Below are 20,846 nucleotides of genomic sequence, written 5' to 3'. Positions count from 1 at the left end.
GATACACATGTAGCAAAGGACAGAACAGGTGCACTACACCAGTCGTTCCCAAACTGTTTAGCTCAAGACCCAAAAGAGAAATTAGATATTTGCCTGGGACCCAAACTAGTGAAAATAGCAGATCTACGAGCTTGTAGATCTGCTATTTTCACACCAAAAAAAAAATCATGTTCAGAACCCAAGATATGATGATTTGAAGATTTGCTGCTATATTCACTTCTTGTTTAACTTTTTATTGAAAAAGGCTGTATCTCGGCTCCTAAGCACTTTTTTTTTTACAATTAATTTTGCTGTGGCACTCAGAACCAAAATTCCATAAATAAGCATGGCATTGTGATGAAAAGTTGTGACTTTTTTTTCCCAACTTTTTTAAATCTTTTGAATTAATATACATTTATTTTCATTTGCGAAACGAAAAAAAGGGGATATTTGCTCGTGACCCATAAAAACCCAAACATGGGTCCCGACCCACTGTTTGGGAAACTGCACTACACTGACAATGAACAAAGTCAGACAGTCTCTTTTGGGAGAATAACATATCCCACGGTGCAGGTAAGCATGTCTGTCATTGTCGTGGCTTATCTGTAGGTCAAGGTTTGGAGGTAGTGGATAACAATCAGCAGGTTTGTTAACACACCTGTTTGAAATCGTCCCGCGCTGAGGGGAGGTCAGAGGTCAATGAGGAGTCACCATGGTGTGTCACTATCCTTTCACCTTCCACCACCATCGTCCGACTAACCTCCCGACTTGTTGCTGAGAAGCCCTCGCGTTCAGACAAAGTTACCTTGAATAAAAGGTTGATATTCAGTGTTATTATTTAAATTAATTATTAGCTTTTATTCAAGTTGTAAAAGTTAACTCCATATAATGTCATTTATGTTATCGTGAAGACTGTGAAGACTGCACGCAGACACCATACACAGGCCCATGTGCACACGCGCGCACACGCACACGCACATGCACACACACACCTCTCTGTGATCTCCCTCACTCTTCAGCACAGTTCTCTTCACCACCTTGGAGTAGCCGTCCCCCTCTGACATACTGACAGAACGCTGTGGATCTCCTTCCATTAAAACCTCCTCATGCTCTACACCATCCGCTGCCACAGATTTACGGATTATTTTACGGGTCACCTGAAGAACATCAAGGGGTCAATGTACATTCCTCCATCTATTTACATATCTTCATGAAAACATTTGATAAAACTAACTCACATCTCACATCACTCTGTTATAGCGCCACCAGGAGGCTGATTTTTTTCCCTTGGATTCCTTGGATTATTACGCAACTCCCCAAATAAGACGCCCATTTCCACATGACGAGTTTTCTACCATGTTGCGTTGTTTTTCCTTCAACTTTGCTGACCCACAATAGGCTACCTGGCCTGGCAGAGACCTGTGCTCCTCGGAGCACATTTTTCTAGTTAAGAATTTATCGAGTGGATTTGGGGGTTTAGAGTCACTCCCTTAAAGCTTAGTGAGAGACTGATAAGCTACCACATAACATGCAGTGTGCTGCATGTTCTGTGCCACAATTGTAATCTGCCATGAAAAATACTTATTTTGACAGATTTAATGGTACACTTGTGTATTTGCAGAAGGTCATTAGCAAGATCTGTTGGTTGTGCTCAGAGATATGCGAAAATACATCAAAAAGTATTTTGATACAAATTACAAATAATGGGTAAAAACAAAATCACAATACTAATACAAAATACTGGTCCGAGAAATGTATTTTAGAGACAAATACGTAAACCTATTTTGATAAAAACTGATGCAATGATGAAGTCAATTCATAGATTGTTTGCCAAATATTAAATGAATTACCTTTTTAACCACCATGTGTCCATTTTCATCCATGTACTGCTCTTCCATCACTGACTGAGAGGGCAGGTCAGGTATGTCATCAGCCTATAAGAGACACAAGACAAACCTCATCAGCAATGGTTACCGTTAGATGGTATTGCATGACTCGCTTGAAGACGTGACAGCAGCAAAAAGAAATAGGATGCAAAAGAATTGGGTTATTTGCACACAACAGAGAAATATTTGGTATTAAAACAAATCAGCACAACATACAACCACTGTTAAAAACCCTTCTCATGTGTTTTAGTTATTGCATACCAAACTGGAATAGCAGATCTAATGAAAATGACAGCTACAGTACAAGGGTCATATATATTTCGTACAATTGGCCAACACTTAAAAGTTGTTTGTTAGACAGGAAATAGGTTTATATAGGTAGAATTTATACTGTTAAATATTCACACCCTACATGCTATTTTTATCACACTTCAGCCCATGCTCAGATGGATACCTGAATGAAAAATCTCCTTCGCACTACTCTGGTGGTCACAAATTCCTCATCTGAACTTTCATCTGAAATTGTTCCAAGCTGTGCAGTGATCTCCTGAACCAGTTAAGACAAATATATTGTGGTTGGTTTAAATACAATGGCAGCAAAGAAAGCAATAAGCAGAGTGTTATGGTGAACCTTTCACTTTTACATTATATTTATAGCTGTAAATTGGAAGGTACAACACAACAAACAGTCTAACTGGAAACACAAAACATTTGATTTGCAGTGCCATTTTAGAATGCATTCCATGCAGGTGTGTGGTTAGATGATTCATTCTCTCATTGGCAAGAACGTTCAATGTTATTCTCACGAGTGACACTCCACAGCCAAAAAATCGGATATATGTTTAAGCAAATGTCAGCTGTAACGAACAAAACCATCTATAAAAGCGGCACAAAAACAAAACTGGTGAAGTAAAGTGTCTCTGCATTTGTTAGTTTGCGTGAATCAACAAACGGCATGCCAAGGATTAGGATCGGTCAATTCTTCAATCAAAATGAAAAAGAGTTTCAAATTCCATCCATGAGGCCACAGTTATTGTAAAGCGTTTCTCTTTGATGCAGGAAGTTGGGTTAGCAGCTCTGGGTGGGAAACCTCGAAAGGGCACGATGTATGTCAAATCTCATCTTACCCTTGCCAGAGCCTCATCATTATCATCAGGAAGTTCTTGTGAAGCCTCATAAAAGGTGGAATCTTCTTTGTGTGCTTCAGGGGACTGTACTAACTCATTTTTATCATCATAGGGCTCGCATACATCCTCATAGTCATCACTTTCTGAGGATAACTGTACTCCTCTGCCTTGTCCGCAGGCAGCAGAGTAAAGTAGGTCTTTTGATTTCGTATACATCCTTCCTGGTCCTCCATGACAGGTGGAAAGATCATGGGTCCGGTCACCAGTTGATGTGTTCTTTCTCTTATGTTCATCAGACTCAGTCTCTGAGAAATCTGATGCAACCTGCTCACAGTCAAAAAAATTATCTTGGTCAGAGTCTTCAAAGTTTGCAATACAAGCAACACTATGCAAAACATCTGGTTTGGAGCTGTTGATGTTTGAGTTACTAGAGGACTCAGCATACTCAGGCGGGATGCTGAACTCCTCATCAAAGGCTGATGCCATATCTGCTTTTGGTTCAGATAAAGTGGTCTGAAATGCAGGAGACTCATTGCTTACAGGGGTTAAAGAATCCCTTGATTGCTGTGAGTTGGTTCTCTGTCTAATTTCAACAGAGGACGAGTTTTCTGGACAGGAGTACGGCATCAATTCCTCAAAATGGAAGTGTCTTGGACATGTGACTGTCTCAGGAGTTTGGGGAGTCAAATCAGAGAGAGAATGAGAGGAGAGATCATCAGTCTGAATGGTTTCAAGGGTAGTTGTCTCTATGATACATGGACTTTTATCTTGGGTACTTTGTGGTTCTTTTAGCTCATAGCTGTTTGTTTCAGTACATGAAGAGTCGGAGTCTATTTGAATCAAAAGGGGATTTTCCTTGGTCATGTGATCGATATTGGAATATTCTTCGTCAGCATCAGATAGGTCTTCCTCAGGTAGTTGAGGTTCATGTTTCTTTAGAGACAATTCAGGAAGAGTCACTGAAGTGGATATATCAGTAGAATCTTCATCACGTTTATTTGGCTGAAACACTTCAGAAGGAAAACTGAATTCTACTGATGGCTCCATAAGGTGCATGGGAGATTCTTGAATTTCAATTGACTGTGTGGGCAATTTGGCATTATTTGTAACACTGCTGGTATTTGATGTTTCAACTCTATAAGTAGAGTGAATGGAAGTAACTGGGTCCAAGCTGTCAAGCTGAACAGGTGTGGAAATAACTATGCATTGCTCTGATGATGCTTTAACCAGATCAGGAGTGATTCTGAATACTTCTGGTTCAGTTTGATTGACAGTGGGGATATATGCAGGCGCTGAGGCTGGTGCATGTATTTGTGTCTGAACTTCAGCAACTGGTATAACAGAGGACATGTCGGCTCTGAAGATATTACTAGCTTCATCAAGGCACTGGTCCTCGGGTGAGAGGTCATCAAACTCAAATTCAAGGGTAGTTGTCTCTATGATACATGGACTTTTATCTTGGGTACTTTGTGTTTCTTTTAGCTCATAGCTGTTTGTTTCAGTACATGAAGAGTCGGAAAATGTGTCTATTTGAATCAAAAGGGGCTTTTCCTTGGTCATGTGATCGATATTGGAATATTCTTCGTCAGCGTCAGATAGATCTTCCTCAGGTAGTTGAGGTTCATGTTTCTTTAGAGACAATTCAGGAAGAGTCACTGAAGTGGATATATCAGTAGAATCTTCATCACGTTTATTTGGCTGAAACACTTCAGAAGGAAAACTGAATTCTACTGATGGCTCCATAAGGTGCATGGGAGATTCTTGAATTTCAATTGACTGTGTGGGCAATTTGGCATTATTTGTAACACTGCTGGTATTTGATGTTTCAACCCTATAAGTACAGTGAATGGAAGTAACTGGGTCCAAGCTGTCATGCTGAACAGGTGTGGAAATAACTATGCATTGCTCTGATGATGCTTTAACCAGATCAGGAGTGATTCTGAATACTTCTGGTTCAGTTTGATTGACAGTGGGGATATATGCAGGCGCTGAGGCTGGTGCATGTATTTGTGTCTGAACTTCAGCAACTGGTATAACAGAGGACATGTCGGCTCTGAAGATATTACTAGCTTCATTAAGGCACTGGTCCTCGGGTGAGAGGTCATCAAACTCAATATAAGGTTTATCCAAATCAGGACTTTCATCACTTGATTCTGACAGAGGTTCATGAAGTATCTCCGGTTTGAACTTCAGTTTCATCTCTTCTAGATCTGACAACAGCTGATCAAGCTGAGGGGATCCAGACCCTGTTGGTGTTCCAGGACTCAGCTCCAAAGACATGACAGCTGAATCATCTTGACTGTCTTTGGATGTATGGCTCAGTAGGTCTGGTATCACTTGGCTTGTTTCATCTAAGGTGGATTCTCGACTTGATAGGCTTTCTTCTTTTTCCTGTGGTGAGCTCCTTTCATCAGTAGGGGTAATTTCAATGTGTGTTTGACTGCAGTCAAATCCAGTTTGATCTTCTAATTCTGAAGAGGATTGCTTTTCAGGTAAAAGTGTATTAATTGGATCGTGTGCTGCTGATGATGGAAACTCAGTTGAATAGGCCTGATTCTGTTCTAAATTGACATTTGAAGTTTCAGACAGTTTTCTTGTGGAAGATCCTGAGGACACCTACAAGAAATGATAAAATGGAATGAAGTATAGAAAAATAAATGTGAATAAATGGATATGACATGGGTAATGATTTCTTCAGGGGGGAATGAGTCATACATTGCATGCACTTTTTCAGAGCACATTTCGACTCATTAACTCTATGAGTATGAGCTATACAATTTGGAAATCGACTTATTTCCAACTTGCACATTTAAAGGTTCTGCGAGTGATTTCCTTTTTGTTAAAGTAATTGTTAATTGCTCTACATTGCCATAGTAATCACCAACTAGAGTATTTGTTCAGTAACAGGGGTCTCCCCATCTCTCCAGCAGAAAAAGTTAAGGAAGTTTGTTTGAAGGAAGGGATGAGATAAATAAATGAGTTTGTATGAAAATGGTATCCCACCTGAACATTTATTTTGTGTTTACTAATGAGCTGGAGAGACAGGGAGACCGCTGTTACTGAACAAATACATAGCTATGATTACTGTCAGAATAGAGCTTTTTAACCAAAAATATCACCACCTTTAACAGCCTTGTGTACATATTATTTAGTATTAATACATAAAAATTAAATGCAAAATCAAATTATGGAAATGTTTGTGATTTGGAAGTGAGAATACTTTTGGAGACATTATATTTAGTATCTGTGATATAACAATTATTGTTTACAATTCAAAATATGATGCACACCATGAAAGTATATTTAAGTTGAATGGTATTCCTTGTCAAATTGGGCTAAAAGGCAAGACACTAAAGCAAGACATTAATAGGGCACTGAAATCTACTCAAAGTAGACATGTATGACAAAATCACTGAGTCACACCATGGTATATGAGCATTCATGGTGTTGATCCATTCATTTCCATTAGTTGTAGTTCCTGTTGCTCGAATGCAAACATGCCACAGCAGAAAACTGAAGCCTCTAGATCAGACACATTAGTGGAAGCTTCAGTACAGCAGCGTCCTAAGCAAGTTTCACACACTATATACTGTCCACTTCATTCATTTTGAAAGCCTCATTGCATTCTCTGCCGAACACAAGCTTGTGCTGTCTTACCGACAACCAGGAACTTTCTCTTCCTCTCTCATGGTCTTTCTTGTCATGTTCATGTTCTTGGGTCTGTTTACTTTGGGGTTTTGATTGACGCTCAGTCCACTTATAATCATGTTCTCTTCTTTTCACTGAGTTTTCTTCCTTCAAGTATTTTATGGAAATGCCTCTCCAGCCAGCCAGCATGAATTGTAGTTTAGTTCAGATGGCATGAGACTCAACACATACAATGCCTAATTGTCTAATGATGTGTGCATCTAGTCTAATCAAGCTTCTTGGCAATCTGAGGAGGAAGCCTTAAAAAAAACTGGTGCAACAACTTATGAGGGAGGGAGCTCTGTGCCCTTTCTTTTTTTTTTAGATTTTGGTACTGTGTATGTTTCCTGAATCTGGGGTGTAATAGTGATGACTCATTTTCAGCTGATCTAATGTTATTAAATGTTTTCCATTGGCTTGTTGTTGTCTGTACAGAAGCCTACCGTACTATGGAGGATTTCCTTTAGAAAATGGATCATACTGTACATAGAGACAGATTTGCTGAGCATAAATACGCTGTACAGATTGGGAATCCCAACTACCCCATGACAAAACACTACAAGACTCAAACAGCTACTCCAAAGAGAAACATTTAAGATAATGACGCTTAAAGCGACAATCTTCCCTGGTCTTAATGATGACATTGACTTCTCCCCATTTCTCTAATAACAGGCTACTCAGCCAGTATGTTGTCTTGTTATTGATGCTATTTGGATCCTACACACTGTGGTTCTTATTTTTCTATTTTTCCACTTGGGCCCTGTATTCTTTGCTTACTGTATTAAGGATGGATTAAAAGCATCTGCTAAATGCCTAAATGCCTAAACTGTAAACTGTAAACTGTATTCCAACCTGATGTATTTTATTTATTTGCTATTGTGCAGTTTTCTATTTGGTATGTAATGTGTATTCACGCATGGGTTAAGGTGCATTCTGTTCTGATGTTTAAGTGGTGATGTCATGTGAAGACGATTGTGGGCACTATTTAATGACGTGTGACACTGTCATTACAAGTGGACCCTGATGAAGGCCTCCGGCCAAAACGTGTCACCTGCGGTTTTCCTTGCTTAATCATGGAATAAAATATTTTCTACTTGAACTGAACAGAGCTGCCTTGGACCTTCTTTAAGTTCACCGCCTTATTTTTTCCACTGTAATGCCTACAAAGGAAATGAACCTAGAACTATTGTCCTGAAACTAAACCCTTTCCAAAGAGCACCTGTTTGCAGTTTGACATAATTACGGACCCATGCAGTGCTTCTTCATCTATTATCTGATCAATACTGTACATACTGTTGGTCCCATGTAATTGTTGGTAAGAACACAACACAGCATATTAGCTAAAATTCTAATACAAACGTTGTTCTATTTGAGACACTGTACAGATGATAATGATTCCAACACAATTACTATAGCTGGCTTTCATCTAACTCTCCTAATGATGCAACCTTTTCAGGACATGCATGGTGGTTTAAACTCCAGATAACCATCAGTCAACAAAGGACGGATTATACTTGTTCTGTGATTACAAATATTCAGCTGGAGGGCTGAATTCATGTGGTTTATTTGTCTTAAAGTAAAGATAAAGGCTCAAAGTGACCTTGTACACTAGAACCTATAATAAAAGCAGTTCCATGAGGAAAACTACCAGACTGCTCAATTTCTGAAGCAAATGACTTAGCAGGAGACTTATACAGTAAATTATAATTATTAATCACTTTCTATTTTGAGAAATTGGGGTAGAAAAAAATAAAGATAGAGAGAAACCACAACAAAAATCACCTCTAGAAATAAAAATAATGATGCAGGGAAGACATTTATTTCGGTTACAGTGGTGTGTACTTCGATGACATGTTGTTGAATGAAAATACAATGGAATCAGGGGACTCTGTTGTTATCAAAGCAGTTCCATAAACCAGATAATTTACTGTCTGAAGTCATGTACTCTATAGGATCTGTGAATGACTGTTGTCATGGGTTCCCGGAAGTTGGCATACCCGTTTCCTGTTCCGGTTCAGTTTCCCATACCTTTGTTTGATTAGCTAGGCAGCATATTTGAACCGGAAACACATGACACCTTCATACAGTATGTGTTTCTGGCATGATATTGTATGTTAATTTTAATTGGCAGAAGGTCAACAATAAGATATACACCACTCTGTCCCGAATTCAACTTATGGTCTAAGATTCTAGCCATTTTACATTACAACAGCGGGCTTTAACACATTTTATCTAAAAAGGGTGGGATGGGGTGCACAGGGGTAGTTAGGATTGTTCTGTAAGAAAGTTGGGCCATCAATGTCATTTTATAAATGTTAAGTCTATGAATGGACTATTAAATTTAGGCTCAGAATCTCTCAAAAGGTGGTCATTCATCTTTTCAGCAAGATGGGCTTCTGTGTATGTTCAGTGTATAAACTAATACTTAAATTAAATCAATTCGAGAACAAACAGAAATTTGCTGTTTCATTTTCAACAGAACAATACTCACAATGTCAAACAGAATACAAGGAACATGTTGCCCTCAAATCATATTTTTTTTAAAGCTTGGAAAAAGTTGACTGAAGTAATACAGTGAATCGGAATATTCAATCCCATCAAGATTTTGCATTTGCACTTTGTATTTATGATCACAAAAATACTGCTTCTGCTGCAGTTTTCATTTGCTACACTTTTCTGAGATGTATTGAAGCAGGAATTGTATACAATTATATTATTGTTAAAAGCATTACTACTAATAATAAATATTACTAGATGTGATCAGCAATGGCCAATTCATGTAGAGACTGAATATTGGGATTTGTATTGCAAATCTGGTGAGTCTGTGGATAGTGGGGGCTCTACTCATGCAACAGATTCTGGTGACAGTGGCCTTGTGTCAGTGACTAGTCACTGCCACAAGGCCACTGGTAAACAAATCAAATGTCTCCTTCATCTGGAAGAGAAGCAGTCTCAACCACTTCCCATTCAGCAGAATCTGGGGTACAAACTATGGGTCCTGTCGCAGGTGTTTCAGGTGGTGTATAATAATCAGTGCCTGTAGAGTGTGTTGGTGAAGATTCTCCTGCCATTTTGTCATCTGATATGCTTTGCATATGGCTAAACATCTCTGGGCTTTGCTGTTCCTCAGTGCCAACTGATTGATGTGTATCGCAAAGTACTCCAGTCTGATTTTCCTTTGTACATTCAGAGGACCTTGTTCCACTATAGAAGAATGGCCCCTTATAAAATGGATCATACATATGGGCTGTTAACTTTCTGGGCACAGGCTTGTATACTAGTGGATCTTCTGTGGAGAAAGTGATCTCATCTACAAGACTTGACTCAGATTCATCTGATTGAGTCAATGGTTCTTTCTCTGATTCTCCTAGTGATGCAATGTGTTCAGGAGCTGGCAATGCAGACAACCAGTAGTCAAGGAAGGACTGAGTATATTCAGCCTCTGAGGACAAAAGATCAATTGAGCCTTGACATATCTCAATATCTTCTTCTCCTGATGACTCTGACTGTTTCAAATCACTGGTACTTTGTACCATGTGTGTCTGCCCTTTGGAATATTTTTCATGGTTATATTCTGAGCTAAATGATCCTGGTGAATCTGGTCTGTTTTCTGCAAATACATCCTCAAGGCTATATGTGGTGTATTCAAGCTCTGAGTTTTCTGAAGCAGAGGAGAATGGGCTGGCGCCAGAGAACTGTAAGTAATCATAAGAAATCTGATTTCCATATTGGGGAATTGGGGAGTCGGGAGAAAGTCGTCTATACTCATTTAACAATACAACTGACTCTGGTGAAGAAGGTCTAGATTCTGAAAACAATACTTCTGGGAATAGAAAATCATCAACAGAAGATTCTGATTCTGGTGACAATGGTCTATTCTTGAACAACAATTTGTTGAAGGACTCGTGAAATTCACTGTCAATTACAATGGAATCAGGGGACTCTGATCTATTATCATCAAACAGAGAATAAGGGCCTGGGTCCGAGCACTCCCAGTCTGAAATTATTGATTCAGGTGACATTGCTCGATCTTCTGAGAATTCAAGACGACAATATTGTGAATTGAACTGTAAAATTGGTGAGTCTGGGGATAGTGGCCTATATGATGCAACAGATTCTGGTGAAGTTGGCCTCATATCAGTGATCATGTGGTGAACAGATAAAATATTTCTGTCATCTGAGCCTGTGAGTGATTCAGGAGAGAGTGGCCTATGTTGTGGAAGAGAAGAAGTACATTCAATCAATTCCCATTCAGTGGAATATAGGGTTGGAACTATAAGTCCAGTCTCAATGATTTCAGATGGTGACGTATGAGTGCTAGAATGACATTCTCGTACTGTATACTCAGTGAGTGTAGGACATGGTAGAGAAGAATCAAATACTGTTTTGTCATCTGCTCTGCTTTCAAAATAGCTAAATTCATCTGGGTGCTGTTGTGGTGTATCACAAAGTACTACTGCCTGATTCTCCACTGTACATTCAGAGGATCTTGTCTCACTAAAGATGGATGTTCCCTTATATAATGGATCATACATATGGGCCATTAACGTAGTGGACATGGCTTTGTATACTAGTGGGTTGCCTGTAGAGAAAATTGATTCATCTACTATGGGACTTGGCTCAGACTGCATTGATTCAGGGGTCATTGGTTGGACCAATTCTTTCTCAGATTCTCCTAGTGAGGTAACATGTTCAGGCAATGGTGGTTTTAATTCGGAAAACCAGTCGTCGAGGAAAGACTGAGTGTATTCATTTTCTGAGAACTCAATTCCAGTTGACGAAGAAGTTGCTTGAAATACACTTTCTACTTCTCCTGAAGAATCACTGATGCTTTGTACCACACCTGCATAAGATTGAAGCACTGCATCTGATGGTGATAAGAAGCTGATGTGTCTCTCTTCTTTGGTGTCCTTTTCATATGCATATTCTGAGCTAAATGATTCTGGTGAATCTGGTCTGTTTTCTGCAAATAACTCCTTAAGACAATATGTGGTGTATTCAAGTTCTGAGCTTTCTGATGCCGAAGAGGATGACCTGGCTCCTGAGAACTGTAAGTAATCATCACAAATTCCCTGTGCATATTGACAAATTGGAGAGTCAGGGGAAAGTGGTCTATACTCGTTTAAGAAAGAAACTGATTCAGGTGAGGATGGTCTAGATTCTGAAAAGAAGACTTCTGGGAATAAAAAATCATCAAGAGAAGATATTGATTCTGGTGACAATGGCCTGTACTCATCAAATTCACTGTCAAACAGAATGGAATCAGGGGATGCTGGTCTATTTTCATCAAACAATTGATCAAGGCCTGAATCAGAAACCTCCCAGTCTGAAATAATCGATTCAGGTGAAAGTGATCTAATTTCAGAGTAATCCAGATGATCAATATATTGAGATTTGAACTGCAGAATTGGTGAGTCAGGTGACAGCTGTCTGTTCTCATCAAATGATGCAAAAGATTCAGGAGAAGTTGACCTTGTATCAGCGAACACTTGTTCCAAGTATGAAAGGTTTCCAACTTCTGAACCTAGGGAATCAGGAGAGAGTGCCCTATGTTGTGAAAGAGAAGTCAACTGGATCATTTCCCATTCTACTGACCCCTGGGAAATATTTGTGTCTCTTGACTCCACTGGCCCTGATGATGTCGAATAAGCACTTTCTTTTTCAGTGTGGTATGTTAGTGAGCAATATTCTTCTAATGCCTGTTCCAATAAAGCTGTATCTATTTCATATTCAGAAGGTTTGGTTCTTTCAAAACATTTCAGTTCAAAGTCTGCAGATTCTGGAGAATCTGGTCTAGCTTCTTCAATCAGGCGTTCAAGACATATATCTGCATCTTCCCAATCTGATGTGTCTGACACCAGTGAAGGCGACCTATTTGCTAGATATCCAAAATCATAAACATAAACCTGCCAATTGAACTGAGGTATGGGAGAGTCAGGAGAGAGGGGCCTATATTCATCCAGAGAGGGTGCAGAGTCAGTGGACTGAGGTCTTAATTCAGTCATCCAATAGTCAAGGAAAGACTGATTATAATCATCGTGGGATGACCATGATTCAGGGGAAAGAGGTCTAATTTCACCTGCTTCCTGTTTAACGCTGGGATCTTCCTCTTTCAAGCGGGCTGTACCTTTCAAAACATCTGCATAACTTAGAGGTTTAACTGCTGACAGAATTCTCAGTGCAGCTAAAGGTTCGCTAATTTGCTGAGTTTTCTCGTGTGATGTGAATGAGTCTGGTGAGTCTGGCCTGTTTTCATCAAACAAGTCCTCCAAACAATAACCAGAGTACTCAATGTCAGACACCATAGACACAGGTGACTCGGGTCTACCTTCAGTATACTGTAAGTAGTAGTTACAATGTTGATCGCTGACTTGGCCCACTGTCTGCTGAGCAGACAAGGGGCACTCTTCTAGTGATGCTACAGATTCTGGCGAGGATGGCCTAAATCCTGCCAACCAGTCCTGCAGGTGTGAATAATCAAAATCTGACAATACTGACTCTGGTGTCAAGGGCCTGTTACTAAACAACCACTCAAACTCAAAGTCAACAAGTGACTCTGGGGAATCTGGTCTAGCTCCTTCAAACAGGCCTTCAAGACATATGTCTGCATCTTCCCAATCTGATGTGTCTGACACCAGTGAAGGCGACCTATTTGCAAGATATCCAAAATAGTCAACATAAACCTGCCATTTGAACTGAGGTATGGGAGAGTCAGGAGAGAGGGGCCTATATTCATCCAGAGATGGTGCAGAGTCAGTGGACTGAGGTCTTAATTCAGTCATCCAATAGTCGAGGAAAGACTGATTGTAATCATCGTGGGATGACCATGATTCAGGGGAAAGAGGTCTAATTTCACCTGCTTCCTGTTTAACGCTGGGATCTTCCTCTTTCAAGCGGGCTGTACCTTTCAAAACATCTGCATAACTTAGAGGTTTAACTCTCAGTGCAGCTAAAGGTTCGCTAATTTGCTGAGTTTTCTCGTGTGATGTGAATGAGTCTGGTGAGTCTGGCCTGTTTTCATCAAACAAGTCCTCCAAACAATAACCAGAGTACTCAATGTCAGACACCATAGACAGAGGTGACTTGGGTCTACCTTCAGTATACTGTAAGTAGTAGTTACAATGTTGATCGCTGACTTGGAACACTGTCTGCCGAGCGGACAAGCGGAACTCTTCTAGTGATGCTACAGATTCTGGCGAGGATGGCCTAAATCCTGCCAACCAGTCCTGCAGGTGTGAATAATCAAAATCTGATAATACTGACTCTGGTGTCAAGGGCCTGTTACTAAACAACCACTCAAGCTCAAAGTCAACAAGTGACTCTGGGGAATCTGGTCTTTTGTCAGAAAACAGGTCCTCTACGCAATATCCAGAATAATCAAGGTCTGAAATCACTGATAGAGGGGACGATGGTCTGCTGCTAGGGTAATGCAAATAATAATCACAGTGATGGTGCCTGAGCTGAGCAAGGGTCGGGAGAGGACGCCAGGAGCTGTATGCCTCAACTGATGCCACAGACCCTTGGGAGGATGGTCTAAAGTCTGCTAACCAGTCCCGCAGGTGTGAAAAATCAAAATCTGAAGATATTGACTCTGAGGAGAGGGGCCTCTCATGAAACAGCTGTTCCAGTTCAATGTCTGATAAAATGGGTTCTGAAAAATCTGGTATAGCTCCGCCAAATGTTTCCTGTTTAACGCAAAGATCTTCCTCTTTCAAGTTGGCCGTAACTTTCAAAATATCTGCATAGCTTAGAGTTTTCACAGCTGACAGAATACTCAGTGTACTTCCAGTACACTGGAAGTAGTAGATACAATGTTGATTGTTGACCTGGCCAACTGTAGGGTGAGCAGACATGTGGCACTCTTCAAATGATTCTGGAGATTCTGGCAAGGATGTCCCAAATCCTGCGGAGCAGTCCTGCAATTGTGTATAATCCGAATCTGACAATAATGACTCTGGTGAGAAATGCCTGTTACTTAACGAGTATTGCTCAAAGTCTGATTCAAGTGACTCTGGGGAATCTGGTCTTTTGTCAGGAAACAGGTCCTCTACGCAATATCCAGAATAATCAAGGTCTGAAATCACTGATAGAGGGGACGATGGTCTGCTGCTAGGGTAATGCAAATAATAATCACAGTGATGGTGCCTGAGCTGAGCAAGGGTCGGGAGAGGACGCCAGGAGCTGTATGCCTCAACTGATGCCACAGACCCTGGGGAGGATGGTCTAAAGTCTGCTAACCAGTCCTGCAGGTGTGAAAAATCTAAATCTGAAGATATTGACTCTGAGGAGAGGGGCCTCTCGTGAAACAGCTGTTCCAGTTTAAAGTCTGATAAAATGGATTCTGGAGAATCGGGTCTAGCTCCTTCAAACAGGCCTTCAAGACATATATCTGCATCTTCCAAATCTGATGTGTCTGACACCAGTGAAGGTGACCTATTTGCTAGATATCCAAAATCATAAACATAAACCTGCCATTTGAACTGAGGTATGGGAGAGTCAGGAGAGAGGGGCCTATATTCATCCAGAGATGGTGCGGAGTCAGTGGACTGAGGTCTTAATTCAGTCATCCAATAGTCGAGGAAAGACTGATTGTAATCATCGTGGGATGACCATGATTCAGGGGAAAGAGGTCTAATTTCACCTGCTTCCTGTTTAACGCTGGGATCTTCCTCTTTCAAGCGGGCTGTACCTTTCAAAACATCTGCATAACTTAGAGGTTTAACTCTCAGTGCAGCTAAAGGTTCGCTAATTTGCTGAGTTTTCTCGTGTGATGTGAATGAGTCTGGTGAGTCTGGCCTGTTTTCATCAAACAAGTCCTCCAAACAATAACCAGAGTACTCAATGTCAGACACCATAGACAGAGGTGACTTGGGTCTACCTTCAGTATACTGTAAGTAGTAGTTACAATGTTGATCGCTGACTTGGAACACTGTCTGCCGAGCGGACAAGCGGAACTCTTCTAGTGATGCTACAGATTCTGGCGAGGATGGCCTAAATCCTGCCAACCAGTCCTGCAGGTGTGAATAATCAAAATCTGATAATACTGACTCTGGTGTCAAGGGCCTGTTACTAAACAACCACTCAAGCTCAAAGTCAACAAGTGACTCTGGGGAATCTGGTCTTTTGTCAGAAAACAGGTCCTCTACGCAATATCCAGAATAATCAAGGTCTGAAATCACTGATAGAGGGGACGATGGTCTGCTGCTAGGGTAATGCAAATAATAATCACAGTGATGGTGCCTGAGCTGAGCAAGGGTCGGGAGAGGACGCCAGGAGCTGTATGCCTCAACTGATGCCACAGACCCTTGGGAGGATGGTCTAAAGTCTGCTAACCAGTCCCGCAGGTGTGAAAAATCAAAATCTGAAGATATTGACTCTGAGGAGAGGGGCCTCTCATGAAACAGCTGTTCCAGTTCAATGTCTGATAAAATGGATTCTGGAGAATCTGGTCTAGCTCCCTCAAACAGGCGTTCAAGACATATATCTGCATCTTCCCAATCTGATGTGTCTGACACCAGTGAAGGCGACCTATTTGCTAGATATCCAAAATCATAAACATAAACCTGCCAATTGAACTGAGGTATGGGAGAGTCAGGAGAGAGGGGCCTATATTCATCCAGAGAGGGTGCAGAGTCAGTGGACTGAGGTCTTAATTCAGTCATCCAATAGTCAAGGAAAGACTGATTATAATCATCGTGGGATGACCATGATTCAGGGGAAAGAGGTCTAATTTCACCTGCTTCCTGTTTAACGCTGGGATCTTCCTCTTTCAAGCGGGCTGTACCTTTCAAAACATCTGCATAACTTAGAGGTTTAACTGCTGACAAAATTCTCAGTGCAGCTAAAGGTTCGCTAATTTGCTGAGTTTTCTCGTGTGATGTGAATGAGTCTGGTGAGTCTGGCCTGTTTTCATCAAACAAGTCCTCCAAACAATAACCAGAGTACTCAATGTCAGACACCATAGACAGAGGTGACTCGGGTCTACCTTCAGTATACTGTAAGTAGTAGTTACAATGTTGATCGCTGACTTGGCCCACTGTCTGCTGAGCAGACAAGGGGCACTCTTCTAGTGATGCTACAGATTCTGGCGAGGATGGCCTAAATCCTGCCAACCAGTCCTGCAGGTGTGAATAATCAAAATCTGACAATACTGACTCTGGTGTCAAGGGCCTGTTACTAAACAACCACTCAAGCTCAAAGTCAACAAGTGACTCTGGGGAATCTGGTCTAGCTCCTTCAAACAGGCCTTCAAGACATATGTCTGCATCTTCCCAATCTGATGTGTCTGACACCAGTGAAGGCGACCTATTTGCAAGATATCCAAAATAGTCAACATAAACCTGCCATTTGAACTGAGGTATGGGAGAGTCAGGAGAGAGGGGCCTATATTCATCCAGAGATGGTGCAGAGTCAGTGGACTGAGGTCTTAATTCAGTCATCCAATAGTCGAGGAAAGACTGATTGTAATCATCGTGGGATGACCATGATTCAGGGGAAAGAGGTCTAATTTCACCTGCTTCCTGTTTAACGCTGGGATCTTCCTCTTTCAAGCGGGCTGTACCTTTCAAAACATCTGCATAACTTAGAGGTTTAACTGCTGACAGAATTCTCAGTGCAGCTAAAGGTTCGCTAATTTGCTGAGTTTTCTCGTGTGATGTGAATGAGTCTGGTGAGTCTGGCCTGTTTTCATCAAACAAGTCCTCCAAACAATAACCAGAGTACTCAATGTCAGACACCATAGACAGAGGTGACTTGGGTCTACCTTCAGTATACTGTAAGTAGTAGTTACAATGTTGATCGCTGACTTGGAACACTGTCTGCCGAGCGGACAAACGGCACTCTTCTAGTGATGCTACAGATTCTGGCGAGGATGGCCTAAATCCTGCCAACCAGTCCTGCAGGTGTGAATAATCAAAATCTGATAATACTGACTCTGGTGTCAAGGGCCTGTTACTAAACAACCACTCAAGCTCAAAGTCAACAAGTGACTCTGGGGAATTTGGTCTTTTGTCAGAAAACAGGTCCTCTACGCAATATCCAGAATAATCAAGGTCTGAAATCACTGATAGAGGGGACGATGGTCTGCTGCTAGGGTAATGCAAATAATAATCACAGTGATTGTGCCTGAGCTGAGCAAGGGTCGGGAGAGGACGCCAGGAGCTGTATGCCTCAACTGATGCCACAGACCCTTGGGAGGATGGTCTAAAGTCTGCTAACCAGTCCTGCAGGTGTGAAAAATCAAAATCTGAAGATATTGACTCTGAGGAGAGGGGCCTCTCATGAAACAGCTGTTCCAGTTCAATGTCTGATAAAATGGATTCTGGAGAATCTGGTCTAGCTCCCTCAAACAGGCGTTCAAGACATATATCTGCATCTTCCCAATCTGATGTGTCTGACACCAGTGAAGGCGACCTATTTGCTAGATATCCAAAATCATAAACATAAACCTGCCAATTGAACTGAGGTATGGGAGAGTCAGGAGAGAGGGGCCTATATTCATCCAGAGAGGGTGCAGAGTCAGTGGACTGAGGTCTTAATTCAGTCATCCAATAGTCAAGGAAAGACTGATTATAATCATCGTGGGATGACCATGATTCAGGGGAAAGAGGTCTAATTTCACCTGCTTCCTGTTTAACGCTGGGATCTTCCTCTTTCAAGCGGGCTGTACCTTTCAAAACATCTGAATAACTTAGAGGTTTAACTGCTGACAGAATTCTCAGTGCAGCTAAATGTTCGCTAATTTGCTGAGTTTTCTCGTGTGATGTGAATGAGTCTGGTGAGTCTGGCCTGTTTTCATCAAACAAGTCCTCCAAACAATAACCAGAGTACTCAATGTCAGACACCATAGACAGAGGTGACTTGGGTCTACCTTCAGTATACTGTAAGTAGTAGTTACAATGTTGATCGCTGACTTGGAACACTGTCTGCCGAGCGGACAAGCGGCACTCTTCTAGTGATGCTACAGATTCTGGCGAGGATGGCCTAAATCCTGCCAACCAGTCCTGCAGGTGTGAATAATCAAAATCTGATAATACTGACTCTGGTGTCAAGGGCCTGTTACTAAACAACCACTCAAGCTCAAAGTCAACAAGTGACTCTGGGGAATCTGGTCTTTTGTCAGAAAACAGGTCCTCTACACAATATCCAGAATAATCAAGGTCTGAAATCACTGATAGAGGGGACGATGGTCTGCTGCTAGGGTAATGCAAATAATAATCACAGTGATGGTGCCTGAGCTGAGCAAGGGTCGGGAGAGGACGCCAGGAGCTGTATGCCTCAACTGATGCCACAGACCCTTGGGAGGATGGTCTAAAGTCTGCTAACCAGTCCCGCAGGTGTGAAAAATCAAATTCTGAAGATATTGACTCTGAGGAGAGGGGCCTCTCATGAAACAGCTGTTCCAGTTCAATGTCTGATAAAATGGATTCTGGAGAATCTGGTCTAGCTCCCTCAAACAGGCGTTCAAGACATATATCTGCATCTTCCCAATCTGATGTGTCTGACACCAGTGAAGGCGACCTATTTGCTAGATATCCAAAATCATAAACATAAACCTGCCAATTGAACTGAGGTATGGGAGAGTCAGGAGAGAGGGGCCTATATTCATCCAGAGAGGGTGCAGAGTCAGTGGACTGAGGTCTTAATTCAGTCATCCAATAGTCGAGGAAAGACTGATTATAATCATCGTGGGATGACCATGATTCAGGGGAAAGAGGTCTAATTTCACCTGCTTCCTGTTTAACGCTGGGATCTTCCTCTTTCAAGCGGGCTGTACCTTTCAAAACATCTGCATAACTTAGAGGTTTAACTGCTGACAAAATTCTCAGTGCAGCTAAAGGTTCGCTAATTTGCTGAGTTTTCTCGTGTGATGTGAATGAGTCTGGTGAGTCTGGCCTGTTTTCATCAAACAAGTCCTCCAAACAATAACCAGAGTACTCAATGTCAGACACCATAGACAGAGGTGATTCGGGTCTACCTTCAGTATACTGTAAGTAGTAGTTACAATGTTGATCGCTGACTTGGCCCACTGTCTGCCGAGCGGACAAGCGGCACTCTTCTAGTGATGCTACAGATTCTGGCGAGGATGGCCTAAATCCTGCCAACCAGTCCTGCAGGTGTGAATAATCAAAATCTGACAATACTGACTCTGGTGTCAAGGGCCTGTTACTAAACAACCACTCAAGCTCAAAGTCAACAAGTGACTCTGGGGAATCTGGTCTAGCTCCTTCAAACAGGCCTTCAAGACATATGTCTGCATCTTCCCAATCTGATGTGTCTGACACCAGTGAAGGCGACCTATTTGCAAGATATCCAAAATAGTCAACATAAACCTGCCATTTGAACTGAGGTATGGGAGAGTCAGGAGAAAGGGGCCTATATTCATCCAGAGATGGTGCAGAGTCAGGGGACTGAGGTCTTAATTCAGTCATCCAATATTCGAGGAAAGACTGATTGTAATCATCGTGGGATGACCATGATTCAGGGGAAAGAGGTCTAATTTCACCTGCTTCCTGTTTAACGCTGGGATCTTCCTCTTTCAAGCGGGCTGTACCTTTCAAAACATCTGCATAACTTAGAGGTTTAACTGCTGACAGAATTCTCAGTGCAGCTAAAGGTTCGCTAATTTGCTGAGTTTTCTCATGTGATGTGAATGAGTCTGGTGAGTCTGGCCTGTTTTCATCAAACAAGTCCTCCAAACAATAACCAGAGTACTCAATGTCAGACACCATAGACAGAAGTGACTCGGGTCTACCTTCAGTATACTGTAAGTAGTAGTTACAATGTTGATCGCTGACTTGGCCCACTGTCTGCTGAGCAGACAAGCGGCACTCTTCTAGTGATGCTACAGATTCTGGCGAGGATGGCCTAAATCCTGCCAACCAGTCCTGCAGGTGTGAATAATCAAAATCTGACAATACTGACTCTGGTGTCAAGGGCCTGTTACTAAACAACCACTCAAGCTCAAAGTCAACAAGTGACTCTGGGGAATCTGGTCTAGCTCCTTCAAACAGGCCTTCAAGACATATATCTGCATCTTCCCAATCTGATGTGTCTGACACCAGTGAAGGCGACCTATTTGCAAGATATCCAAAATAGTCAACATAAATCTGCCATTTGAATTGAGGTATGGGAGAGTCAGGAGAGAGGGGCCTATATTCATCCAGAG

At 41.6% G+C, this 20,846-nt stretch overlaps 1 protein-coding gene across 1 annotated transcript in view; it reads right to left on the bottom strand.

Moving 5' to 3' along the window:
- Positions 1 to 736: 736 nt before the first annotated feature.
- The window catches only part of ank2a (ankyrin 2a, neuronal), a gene marked incomplete at both ends in the record, with an annotated part of 127,080 nt that continues 106,970 nt past the window's right edge, over positions 737 to 20,846 (bottom strand). Inside the window, 3 exons of the mRNA XM_080441730.1 lie at positions 737 to 784; positions 972 to 1,136; positions 1,830 to 1,913. Coding sequence (XP_080297856.1) covers positions 737 to 784; positions 972 to 1,136; positions 1,830 to 1,913 — 297 coding nt within the window. The remainder of the gene's footprint in view (positions 785 to 971; positions 1,137 to 1,829; positions 1,914 to 20,846) is intronic.

Source organism: Gymnoscopelus braueri, assembly GCF_963280865.1.
Source record: "Gymnoscopelus braueri genome assembly, chromosome: 2".
In the NCBI taxonomy this organism is placed as follows: Eukaryota; Metazoa; Chordata; class Actinopteri; order Myctophiformes; family Myctophidae; genus Gymnoscopelus; species Gymnoscopelus braueri.
This window is presented reverse-complemented; position numbering and strand designations above follow the sequence as displayed.